Source organism: Oryctolagus cuniculus, chromosome 14 (genome assembly GCF_051225735.1).
Source record: "Oryctolagus cuniculus isolate XC-2025 breed Fujian yellow rabbit chromosome 14, ASM5122573v1, whole genome shotgun sequence".
Classification (NCBI taxonomy): Eukaryota; Metazoa; Chordata; class Mammalia; order Lagomorpha; family Leporidae; genus Oryctolagus; species Oryctolagus cuniculus.
The window spans coordinates 85,519,680-85,531,918 of record NC_142880.1 but is presented as its reverse complement, the minus strand read 5'-3'; the positions used below and the strand labels follow the sequence as shown (position 1 = coordinate 85,531,918).

The following is a 12,239-nucleotide window of genomic DNA, read 5'->3' as shown; positions in this document are numbered from 1 at the left end:
GTCAGCATGTCTTACTGCTTCTAGGTCTCATTCATCTACTTCTGATGAAGAGGACACTTCAAAACAGAAGAAACAAAAATATCAGAAGAAAGAAAAGAAGAAAGAAAAAAAGAATAAATCAAAAAAAGGGAAACATCACAAAAAGGAAAAAAAGAAGAGAAAAAAGGAAAAGCATTCTTCGACTCCGAATAGTTCTGAATTTTCCAAAAAGTGACTTGAGACTTTGGCCTACAACATTAAATTTAAAATTTTGTTCTTCACAGTTACTTGTCCTTCCTTAGAATTTGCTATCTATTTATGCTTTGTAGTAAATCATGGCCTTCCCCATATAGATAGTTTTCATATGTGGGATGATTATCTTCCTGACAGTATGTTTTTCAAGTACTATGATATAAAGCGTTAAACCAGTCTTGATACTCGATAACCATGCCCTAAGCATAGGTATTTATACATACAAAACACATCACTTTTGGTATTTGTGTCTCCATGTGTTTGACTAGTGTTATTACATCTTAAATCGATTGTGAAATGGCTTTATTACAGTCAGCACAGGTAATCCACCTGGCAGTTAATGAATCAAGTGTCCATCTTCCAGTGAAGAAGCTAGGTAGGGGTTAATGCTTTGCTCTTGACACTGAAAATATTTAATAGCTTTATATGCTATAATGTAATGTACAAAGAGTGAAATCCTTCACTGCTGTTTTTAAATCTCTAGGCTTTTTTGGTTTTGACTACGACTTTTTAAATGAACAGTGTGGGCAAGAAGATGATAATGAAAACTTTTACAACAAAATTTTGTTCTTTTATGAAATGCAGTTTCTATTTTGTGCCTCCTTTGTTTTGTAACAGTTAAGATCTTCCTTCCTGTTTAAAGAAACTAGTCTAGTCCAGCCTACTAGTAAGTCTCACAGAGCCGATGTGTGTTAGTCAGGATTTTTCAGGTAGACTCCTGGGTTATTTTACCAGTGTGCCATATTGGCATGTGATACCTCAAACACAGAAATTTTTATTTAGTAAGAAAACTAAATCTTCATTATAACTGATTTTTATTGTATGTAATATGTAAACTTTATTGATCTCACTTCTATGAATAATGTGGAAAATGTTTATAAATGTGAGCATATATGTTTATTTTGTCTGAAATAATTTGTAGTTTTGAAGCAAATTTCACACTGAGGATGTTTCCCTCTTTTACTTCAGTGATAAATCTCAGTAGCAGCAACAAAGATTTTTAATTAAAAATTTTATTCTATACTTTTTAAAATTCAAGAGCCATGGAGTTTTATCATGAAAGCCTTATACAACAATGGGAATTTATATGGGTAAGCATTTTGAAACACCTACTAGTAGATATAAATAATTCTTAAATTTTTAATTTGACAATGATCAGTGTCACTTATTTTGCTTATTAATTGGTTATCCCTTATGCCCAGGAAGTTAAATACTTACCATGTTGTAGCAGCATCACCAGTCTACCAGTTTTCATGGCACAGCACCAAAGATTGCAAATACCTCATTGTAGTACACTTACACACTTTAAAATCATTAACCCTTAGACATGGCTACAGGTGAATTTTTGATGTGAAATCAGGTAAGTACTCTTAACCTCGCTGGCTGGAAGGTTTAGGGGTTCTTCCTTCACCTGGCATACCCTTTGTCGAATTTGAGAGGCTTCATCATTTCTCTTAGCATACGTTTACCTATGTGAGAACTGCATCTTTGTTTCTTTTCTAGCACTGCAACCATTGAAGCTCTCATACTCCCAGCTTTTCCGTAATCTAATGTAGTAATTTGGCCCACTCAAAAAGAAATTATTTTGTTTAAATAGTTGTCAGGTATTGGGAGAGAAGCACAGAGTATTGGGTTTTGAAGGGTTTGTCTTGGTTTTGCTACTAATATTATGAAAATGCAGTTATCAAGATTGATTGAAAAAATAAGTTTAAAAAGCTTTTATAAAAATGATTACAAGATGCTACATACAGAAGGATGGCTTCATCTCTTTGAGTGTGTAAAGTGGTTTAAAATGATAGCAATTATAGTGAAACAATCCAATTATTTGTAAGTTTTTACAGTTGTTAATTATAAAAGTTACAAGCTGGCTCATTTGGTTTGTTTTCTGAGTGCTGATACAATAATGATCCAGAAGTTATATAAAAGCCCTCATTAACTAACGAAGTATACAAAGGACAAGATTTCAGTGCTCGGGGCTGGTGCCTGTGGTACAGCAGGTCAAAGCCCCATCGTGCAGACCCGGCATCCCATATGGGTGCTGGTTTGATTCCTGGCTGCTCCATTTCCAATCCAGTTCTCTGCTGTGGCCTGGGAAAGCAGTAGAAGATGGTCTGAGTCCTTGGGCCCCTGCATCCATGTGGGAGACCCGAAAGAAGCTCCTGGCTCCTGTCTTCGGATCAGCTCAGCTCTGGCCGGTGCGGTCATTTGGGGAGTGAGCCTGAGGATAGAAGACACCTCTCTCTGTCTCTCTCTCTCTCTCTCTCTCCTCTCTCTGGCTCTGCCTCTCTCTGTAATTGTCTTTCAAATAAATAAAATAAATCTTAAAAAAAAAAAAGATTTCCGTGTTCAGTACTTTTTTTTCCCTGGATGCAATCTTGGAATTAAAAAAAAATTTTTTTGAAAGAAAGTGAAGCGCAAAAGAAAGCTCCTATCTGCTGTTTAACTCTCCAAATGCCCTCAACAGCCAGGACTGGGCCAGGGCCAGAATCAGGAGTCTGGAATGCAATCTCGGTCTCCCATGTGAGTGGCAGGAAATCAATTACTTGAACTATCATTGCTTCCAACAAACCTCTGCATCAGCAGGAAGCTTGAGTCAGAAGCCAGAGCCGGTATCCAACTCAAGCACTCCAATGTGGGTGTCTAAGTAAATTTTCTTTACAAATTAGAATAATTGATGGAATCATCTCATCTGTGAAAAGAGCGTTTATTTTTACTAATTATCTTCTAAAATGATCTTACTATTGGGATTAGATGCAAAATTCACTAATATATTTTAGGAGAAAATTCATGAAGTTTCATCCTATGCAGTATGTAGCAGAAGAAAACCTGAATTTATTGGTAAAAATCCAAAAGTCCTGGCCATTCCAACTACCATGACCTTAACAAAGTCATTTAGTTTCCCTAGCCTTGCTGTGTTTTACCTATAAAATATATCAGATTATCTCTGATCATGTCCAGTCTTTAATATATGTGCTTATTAATGTTTCCGTGAAATTCTAGTAACAAACTGATTCTAGAAATTATAGATAAGCAGTTAACATTCTATGAGTAGTAAAGATGGAGTTTGTTAAATACAGAGATTAAACACCTTCAACTTCAAGCAGATAATTGATACGTTGTCATTTGTGCCAGATGCAGACAGAATTTAGATTTCAGTGTCATCAGATTATCTGAACACTTTGAGGTGGTTGTTTTGGAGCTGATGGACCTACTCCCCTTATGTTTTCCGCATTTGTTTTCTCAGTATCATTTGTTGGCTAAAATCTTCAAGATACTCCTAGTTCTTCACAGGATACATTTCCATTTAAATCTTTGGTTCTTTGAGGCCAAAACATCAATACATGAGAAGTATAACAACTATATGTATATGCATTTACTGCTGTGTCTAAAATTGCATAGCCCTAGGCCATCTTCAATAGAAACCTAGACTGAAGAGTGAATAATGTTGCTAAGAATGCCAGTGAGTCCTTTTTTCAACAAACATTTATTGAGTGGCTAGCAAGGCAAACACTGCTAAGAAGCCAGGATACAGAGATAAACAAGACACATTTGCTCCCCTGTAGGAGTTCACAGTTTTGTTGGTAGAAGAAATATTAGAACAAATAAGTGCAACATTGACCTCCACATGGGTTTGTAGAAACACAGAGGGCTACCTTACCTAGTTGAGAGAAATTAAGAGAGTAATGCCTGATGTGAAGAATTGAGACAGCTCTTTTCAGTTCTCAGGAGCAAGAGAAGGTCTTATTTTGCATGTTTGGGAACTTGTACTTTAATCTGCAAGCCATGAGATGTCATTAAACAGTTTTAAGGAGAGAAATTACTTTTATCAAGGTTTGATTTCATCCATTTCATCATCCCAGTAATTCTACAATGTTGCAAAGGTAAAATTGCTCTCATTAGAAGGCCACACAGAAAATAATTTGATTCCTTTATGCTCTATTGTTTGTACTCTTCTTCTGGATCCACTTTTCTTTGTACAGTCTGACTGTTACCAAAAATCACACCGTGACTGAAGTTGTTTAAAAACACTTAAAGCTATCACACTCTTTATCAGATTTATCCCCAGAATTAAATGTACATATAGTTGGAATGTATTTTGTTTTTATGTTTTATTATTGTTACCTGACTTCAAATAAATTTGATTACTGAGTTAATCTAAGTTCAGACTCTGCCATAATTCAATAAGACTTCTTGCTTTTAATGTTTGGCCTTAATCTGTGAATCATAACCGCCTCAAAGTTATGTAGAGTGTAACAGTTGGTCCCCGGGAGGAGCCCTGTAGCCATGGCTCAGGTAAGCTAGTAGTAAGCTGCCTCAGCAAGGGAGCACTTCAAGGACTCCAGCTCATCTTGTTCTGGGATTTGAGCTTCCTGGGCAGTGGGTGTTTTAGGCCAGTGTGACAGTACCACAGGTGTGAAGGCTAGCATCTTCAGACCACAACTCCTTTAAAAATATATGAATTGGCAGAATTGTGGCACCTCTCCTAGAACGCAACCTATAATGCATCCAGCCATGACCAACTCCATTGTACCTTCCCCACAGGGTGGGAGGAAAAGGAGGTAATGAGCAGGTTACTGGCACTGAGTCTTTTTTTTTTTTTTTTTCTAATTTTTTATAAGATGAAAAGAACAGGAGCCGGCGCTGTGGCACAGCGGGTTAACACCTTGGCCTGAAGCACCGGCATCCCATATGGGCACTGGTTCTAGTCCTGGCTGCTTCTCCTCCGATCCAGCTCTCTGCTATGGCCTGGAATAGCAGTAGAAGATGGCCCAAGTCCTTGGGCCCCTGCACCCATGTGAGAGACCAGGAAGAAGCTCCTGGTTCCTGGCTTCAGATCGGCACAGCTCCTGTTGTGGCCATCTGGGAAGTAAACCAGCAGATGGAAGACCTCTCTCTCTATCTCTACCTCTCTCTCTAACTCTTTCAAATAAATAAAATAAATCTTAAAAAAAAAAAAAGATGAAAATAACAGATTTCATGTAGCTCATATACAATTCTGGGAATATAATGATAATTGCCTCGCTTTTTCTTTTTTTTAAAATTTGTGATAACAAACTTCTATAGTCACAGGTTTAATACTCCACTAAATGAATTCAGTAAGTAAAAAGTGGAAAGACCATTGTCATGCAGGAATATAGGCAAGGGCTATAAATCCCAAGACGTGAATTTCGCTCATACATTAAATTATTCTGGCCTCTGAGTCTTAGTTCCTTGCGCTTTGTGTCATATGTAGCAATAGCCCTTTCCTTCGAGCAACAAGAATAGAATTGTCTCAGTGCCTTAACTTCACCAACCTGGATTTTCACCTCATTCAACAGAGTAGTATAATACTGACTCCTGTGTATCAGGTAGCAACTTTTCTGTGGTTATTCTGAATCAAAACTATAAAATATCAAATACTTACAAAGGTTTTATGGGCCCTCACAAAAATAAATAAAACTTCTTTGCATTTATGACCACATAAAATGTTATCTTTGTAATAGAAATGTCTCAACTTTCAAATTTCACAAACACTCTAAGCAATTTTAATATTTAAACCTTGGCAAAATAGTGAAATCTCTCAGGCAGTAGGATAACTGCCATAATTGTTTGGAATGGGATCATTCAGTGTAGCCACATAAAATTACTGAAATTTTTGAGAGTTGATTTTTCCTTCACATTAGCCACATTTCAGGTACCCAGTAGACACATGTCAGCTGGTCGGACAGTGCAGATAAAGACCATTTCCATCAGAGAATCTTCTCTTAGTGATGGTCTAAAAGATATTCTTATGGAAAATTACCATATACTCTGTATGCCCAACAACAATAAAGCACTCTCTCTGTGCCAGGCCAGAGAAGCTGCATCCAGCACCTTTGGAAAGTCTAGTTTTCCAACGTGTTCAGCAGCACTGGCTTAAGGTTATGATGAATTCTATTAAAAAACCAGGTCTGAGTCCTTGTAATAGAAATCACATGTAGGAATAAAAATTTTGTTAAACAATTACAGCTTGCAGAAACGGGTTTTATCTCTAGATGCCTAGGTGGTATTGATGTGAAAGTATTAGATGGGACTGAAGAAGTTGTTTGTCTTGTAACTTTCCTTACAGAGATTCTTTAGGAAATTAACAGTGAAGAATTTTTATTGTGGTTATATCTTGAGCTGCACAGAATACTTATTGTGCAAATTATACATGGTGATTTTTTGTTATTGAATATTGGCTTTTATAAATCCAATATATTGTGTGCAGTCCATATCCCCAAGGAGGCATGGGTTAGTTTCTGAGAGACTTAAGAACATGCCACTTCTAGTTCATAATACAGTTCCCCCTGAGATTTACCTATCCAATATCATCTCTTATAAAAAATAATTGCTGGCAAGTTTACAAAGATAATGAAATGCTGGTAGTATGAGATAAACTCAAATAGGTTTGCTTATGTTATTGATATATTTAATTTATCCTGAAGAGTTAGCATAATGTCAGGTAGTACAAAATCATCCTAATTAGCAGATAAAAATAAACTTATGCACATGGAAATCTATCAAAAACCCTTAGTGGATACTGAATAAATTAATTGAATGTTCAAAAATGCACCTGTGTCTCGCTTTTGTGAGTGCTGAATTTTTTAAAAGCAATGTTACGACTGCATTTGAAATGTATTCTTCATTGTTATTGCTCCATCTCTCCAGTGAGCCTTAGCCTTAGCCTTTTGAACACAGGGTTTTTCATTAATAAACAATGTTGATTTTTTCATGAATTACATCATCAGCTCCGTAGGATGTTTCATTTGTTGAATTTGATGCTGCATTTGAATTGGTGGCTTTGATTTTTCTGTTCGAGTTGCCTGCAAATAACAAACCAGAAATGAAATAGTTATTTGAAATTATGACATACATTTTGAGTTATTAAAATTTGTGCTTAAATTGTAGTAATATTGATAATATGTCCTTAAGCATTTATGTGGACAGGTTAGAACTGAATCGTATCAAATCGTTTTTGAGCATATCCTGCTGAAAGTAAAATAAGGGAAATAGTCACAGAGGTAAAAATTGCATTCCCAGGCTTACCTTTCTTATTTCCTTTTTTCTATGAGAAAACTATACATTTGATTAGAAGGTGACAGTTTCTAGGTACTTTAATGAAAATGTGATTGTTTCTACCTTTATATAAATTGAATAAACTATATTTAAGCCAATCACAATAATTTGAAACTCTGTTAAGATTTTGCCATCATAACCAATTTAGATGTGATTAAAAAAATTTTTTTTGTTCCACAATGTCATCCACTCACCACAAATAGATACCAGTCAAAAATCAGCAAAATACAGGAATATGGATTTTTGCTTAATAGAAGCAAGAAATTAATTGTTATTCAATTGTATTAGAAAAGTTGAGTAATTGTGGAAATATTTAATGTGTCATGTTTCACCAGTATAAGATTCCAACTATATTTAAGTAGCATGTAGATATGTAAAATGCAGAGGGAGAAACCGCCAGAGTTCCTGATGACCTTCATGTTGCCAAATCCTTTGAGTTCATTTCATCCTCCTGAAGCAGCACTTGATCCACCTCTCTCCTTGGCTTCCAGAATGCCACCCTCCCTGCATTCCCTCTTCCCTCACCATTGCTCCTTCTCCATCGCATTGCTGCTTTTCTTCTCCCAGAGCACTTGCGAGTGCCTCAGGGTTCCGCTCTTGCTTCCTGTGGCTGCTTCACTCCCTGATTAGTTTCTCTAGTTCTCTGGTTTCTAATACCATCTCTGCCGAGGACTCCCAGATGTGTATGAGCATCTGTAACCTAGATGGCTTCTAAACTCCAGAGTCAGCTTTCTAGTTCACATCTCCAACTTCATCCAAAACGGAAATTGGGGTTATTCCTAGGAAAATTAAATATAAACACAAAAACGCCACTCCACTTGCTATTTTCTTCTTAACTGCAGGCAAATCCAGTGCTCCAGCTCAGGCCAAATACTTGGGTCCTCTTTGCCTCTGCTTCTTCCTCTCACGGCCATATCTAATCCATCAGAAATCCTACGAATAGCACTTCTAAAATAAGTCTAGAATCAGACCATTTTTTTACCATCTTCACTGTTGCCACTGTTCTGTTTTCATGCTAACTCGCAGAGTGGTCCTTTAAAAAGAATAAATCATGTCCTCTACACAGAACTCTGCATTGCACCCAGGTCTTTATAGTAAGCAATCTACAGGATCTCATTACACCATTCATCTCCTTGATTGCACCTTTTTCTACTTTTCTCCCTGGTTTGCTCCAACCTCTTTGATCAAACATTTCAGGCATGTTCCAGCCATAAGCCCTTCCTACCAGCTATTCACTCACTCCAATGTGCTCTTCTCCGCAGATAATATGCAGAATAACCCCCTAGCTTCCAAGTTTCTGCTTGCCTTTTCATTGGGCCCCACCCTAAACATTATTTTAAATCACAACCTGCATAACGCCATCTCCAATTCCTTCTGTCCTCCATTTTTTCTCTTAGCACTTTTATTCTAATAAAATTTGCATATTTATCATTCTTATAATTTGTTGTCTATCTTCCCTTACTAAAATGTAAGTACCACATAATAAGGGATTTTTTTGACCATTTTGTTCAGTGATGATCCTAGAAAAATGCCTTAAACATAGCTGATATTCAATACATTTTTGTTGATTGACAGTTTCTCATAATTAAAGCCTTAACATTGTGAGTGGCAAAGGCACGATTGAAAGTCAACTGGGGAAAAAAATGTTTAAGACAAATGATTCATGTCGAACATAGAATAAGGTCTTCCATATCAGTATGTGAAACATTAATACCTCTTGGTGAGGAAATGGGCAGGAAAAATAGTTTCTAATAAACATGAAAAAGTCTTCAGGTTTGCTAATCAGAAATAAACATAAATTCAAAAGGCAAGATACTATTTTTTATCTCCCAACTAGATACAGATAAAAAGATCCTTCTTGGCCAATGATGTCATATGACAGGAGTGTACATTGGTATATTTTTTTAAGTCTGAAATATTCCTACTTAATAATTTCATTGTGACATGAAATTCCTCATGAAACCATCAAAAATAAGATCTAAAATTTCTGTACACATACAAAAATGTTCGCTGATTATTTCAACAATAAAAACATGCAAGTAACTAAAAATTCCAATAAGAGTGGAACTGCTAAATTATCATGCTGGGGGTATTTTATAGCCATTTAATTTTAAACAGTGGTTTCTCAGAAAAATTTTAATTAATGGAAACTTTCCAGTATACAGTGTGAAGTAAAGAATGATGCAAAACTATCAACAAGATAGTGACTACTTAGCATTTACCCATAGTACCTATTATCAGCTTCTCTCAGGTGGAAGCTCTTTAGGGTCAAATCTGATCCTGGTTATGCTGAGGATCTAGGCCTCCTTCCCTCTCCTAGCTCAAGTCCCTCCATTACTGTCCTTGTACCAGGCATTTCTCACATGCAAAAATACTGAGTTTCCCAAACTCACTCTGCTCCCTCCCTCTTTGCCCCAACCCTCTTCCAAGCCACCCACTGTTCCTTATTCTTCAGCTTTCTTTATTCAAAACATGCTTCCAGTCCATCAAGCTTTGCATATCAGCCTCAAACCTGCCTGAGTTCTTTGAGTAAGAATGGACTTTTAGAAAGACATCCTCTTGGGCTGGAGCCGCGCCTCACTAGGCTAATCTTCCGCCTTGAGGCGCCGGCACACCGGGTTCTAGTCCCGGTCGGGGAGCCGGATTCTGTCCCGGTTGCCCCCCTTCCAGGCCAGCTCTCTGCTATGGCCTGAGAGTGCAGTGGAGGATGGCCCAAGTGCTTGGGCCCTGCACCCCATGGGAGACCAGGAGAAGCACCTGGCTCCTGCCTTTGGATCAGCGCGGTGCACCGGCCACGGTGGCCATTGGAGAGTGAACCAACGGCAAAGGAAGACCTTTCTCTCTGTCTCTCTCTCTCTCATTGTCACTCTGCCTGTCAAAAAAAAAAAAAAGAAAGACATCCTCTTCTTTTGACCAGATAGCCTATCTTCCAGATGCTTATTTTTTTTTTAAGATTTACTTATTTATTTTAAAGTCAGAGTTACACAGAGAGAGAGAGGCAAAGAGAGAGAGGGGTCTCCCACCCACTGGTTAACTCCCCAAATGGCCACAACAGTCAGAGCTGCACTGATCTGAAGCCAGGAGCCAGGAGTTTCTTCTGGGTCTCTCACGAGGGTGCAGGGACCCAAGGACTTGGGCCATCTTCTGCTGCTTTCCCAGGCCATAGCAGAGAGCTGGATTGGAAGTGGAGCAGCCGGGACTCACACCAGTGCCCATATGGGATGCCGGCAGTGGCTTTACCCACTATGCCACAGCGCTGGCCCCCACATTTTTTTTTAATTTTTTGTCTTTAAGTAAGCCTAAGCCTCACCTTTAAGTGTGTTAATGCTTCCTGTCTTTGCTTATCTGTAAGTAATTGCTTTCTGTAAGTAAATTGCTTTTTCATTTAAAAAATTAAATATACATATTTATATAGTACTTTCCTACATGTAAACTGCTTTCTTGGATACTCTGGGTCAATTTCATGGTTGAGCACTCAAAGTGCAATATTATTTACAAGTTTGGAAGGATGATGCCTCACTACAGCTCCCAGACCCTGCCCATAGGACTGGAACACACTTGGTGTTGATCTTTGGGTTAATACTAAAAGTACTATAAGTTTAAAATCTGGGGACTAGAATGGTACAATATGTGGTTTTGTTTCATTACTTCTGAACATTATAGGTGATAAAATAAGTGACTGAATGTTCTCCTTCTAAACACCCAATCATTATGTCCAAAAGCCAAGTTGTAGTAGGCACGTTTTCCAGCCTGGAAAATAGCCCTTTGCCCAATCAGCAAGCAAAGTTGTACCAGGGAAAGTTGGCATGAGAATTACATGGACTGAAAAATTCTTGACTGTTATTTGCAAAGTGGACTTTCAAAAAATAGTTTCACACTTAGCTACTAAACACTTAAGTAGTGGAATATAGTCTGTATAGGGGCTTTGGAAAATGTCTCATATAACATTTAAAAGCCAAAGTAAGGCATTTGCATGTTATTCTTTTTTCCCTTGCTTAGCATAGTGTTACTCTTCAGTATCATGGCAGATAAAGATGAAAAATAAAGGATATGAGATGGAAATCAATTTCACATTATCTAGAATAATAATATTCATATCTTTCTTTTTATCTTTGAGCATTTATTTAAACATCTAAAATTTTATTATTTTGTTAGAATTTCCAGAAACCTAAAAACTGTAATTTCAGTTTGTTCAAGCCTTTCATGTTTTCTAAACTTATTACCCTTAAGTTCATCATGCTTTAATCAGACTTCCAATGTGGTTTTTTTTTTTCTACGTGGTCACATATAGTTGTTAGTTGGTTGATTGGTTGGGTGTTTTATGGGAAACAAACTCAAGAAGTTATTTCCTGACTGAGTTCATAGCTCAAGTTTCCTTTATGTCTCTCTTGGCAACTAAAGAAATTTGTCTAACCTGTCTACCACTTCTGAGATTCAAAGGATCACAAATTCCATTCCAGTATTACAGAATTTTCTTCATATAGACTTGTAAAGACCCTCAGTTCCCCAGCCCTGACTCATTATTTACTTGGCAACTGGATCCTGCTGACCAACCCAAGTACAAAGATAATTACTTAGACTGACTTTTTTAGCTAACGCAACTCCCCAACAAAGCCAATTTGCTGTGCGAACAAAAGATCTGTTACAGAAACCAGTGCCATCTGTAGTGACCACTCTCACTGCAGCTTATAAAACTCCAAAAGTGCTTTCAGTGCATACGCCTCTAGCAACTGAGAGCAACTGGACACATGGAAAACCAACTGGAATGGGTGGAGCTAAAGTGATCAGACTAGCTGACATTTTTGTGGGATGATTTTAAAAGAGAAAGAGGGATCCAGTCCAGCTCTGCTATAGCCTGGGAAAGCAGTGGAAGATGGCCCAAGTCCTTGGGCTCCTGCACCTGCGTGGGAGACCTGGAAGAAGCCCCTGGC

At 37.6% G+C, this 12,239-nt stretch overlaps 2 protein-coding genes across 4 annotated transcripts in view; one reads left to right on the top strand and one right to left on the bottom strand.

Annotated features, from left to right (window-relative positions):
- SREK1IP1 (SREK1 interacting protein 1) overlaps positions 1-5,197 on the top strand; it is a 42,314-nt gene extending 37,117 nt beyond the window's left edge. Inside the window, exon 5 of one of the 3 annotated variants that reach the window (XM_070056758.2) lies at positions 4,851-5,197. In XM_070056758.2, coding sequence (XP_069912859.2) covers positions 4,851-4,854 — 4 coding nt within the window. In that variant the 3' untranslated portion in view covers positions 4,855-5,197. Of the gene's footprint in view, positions 1-24; positions 4,391-4,850 lie in introns of those variants that run through there. The other 2 variants (XM_089312801.1, XM_008262268.5) reach the window with 2 other exon arrangements.
- Positions 2,268-12,239, bottom strand: part of SHISAL2B (shisa like 2B) — a 29,799-nt gene continuing 19,827 nt past the window's right edge. The window contains exon 3 of the mRNA XM_051853723.3: positions 2,268-7,055. Coding sequence (XP_051709683.1) covers positions 6,940-7,055 — 116 coding nt within the window. The 3' untranslated portion in view covers positions 2,268-6,939. The remainder of the gene's footprint in view (positions 7,056-12,239) is intronic.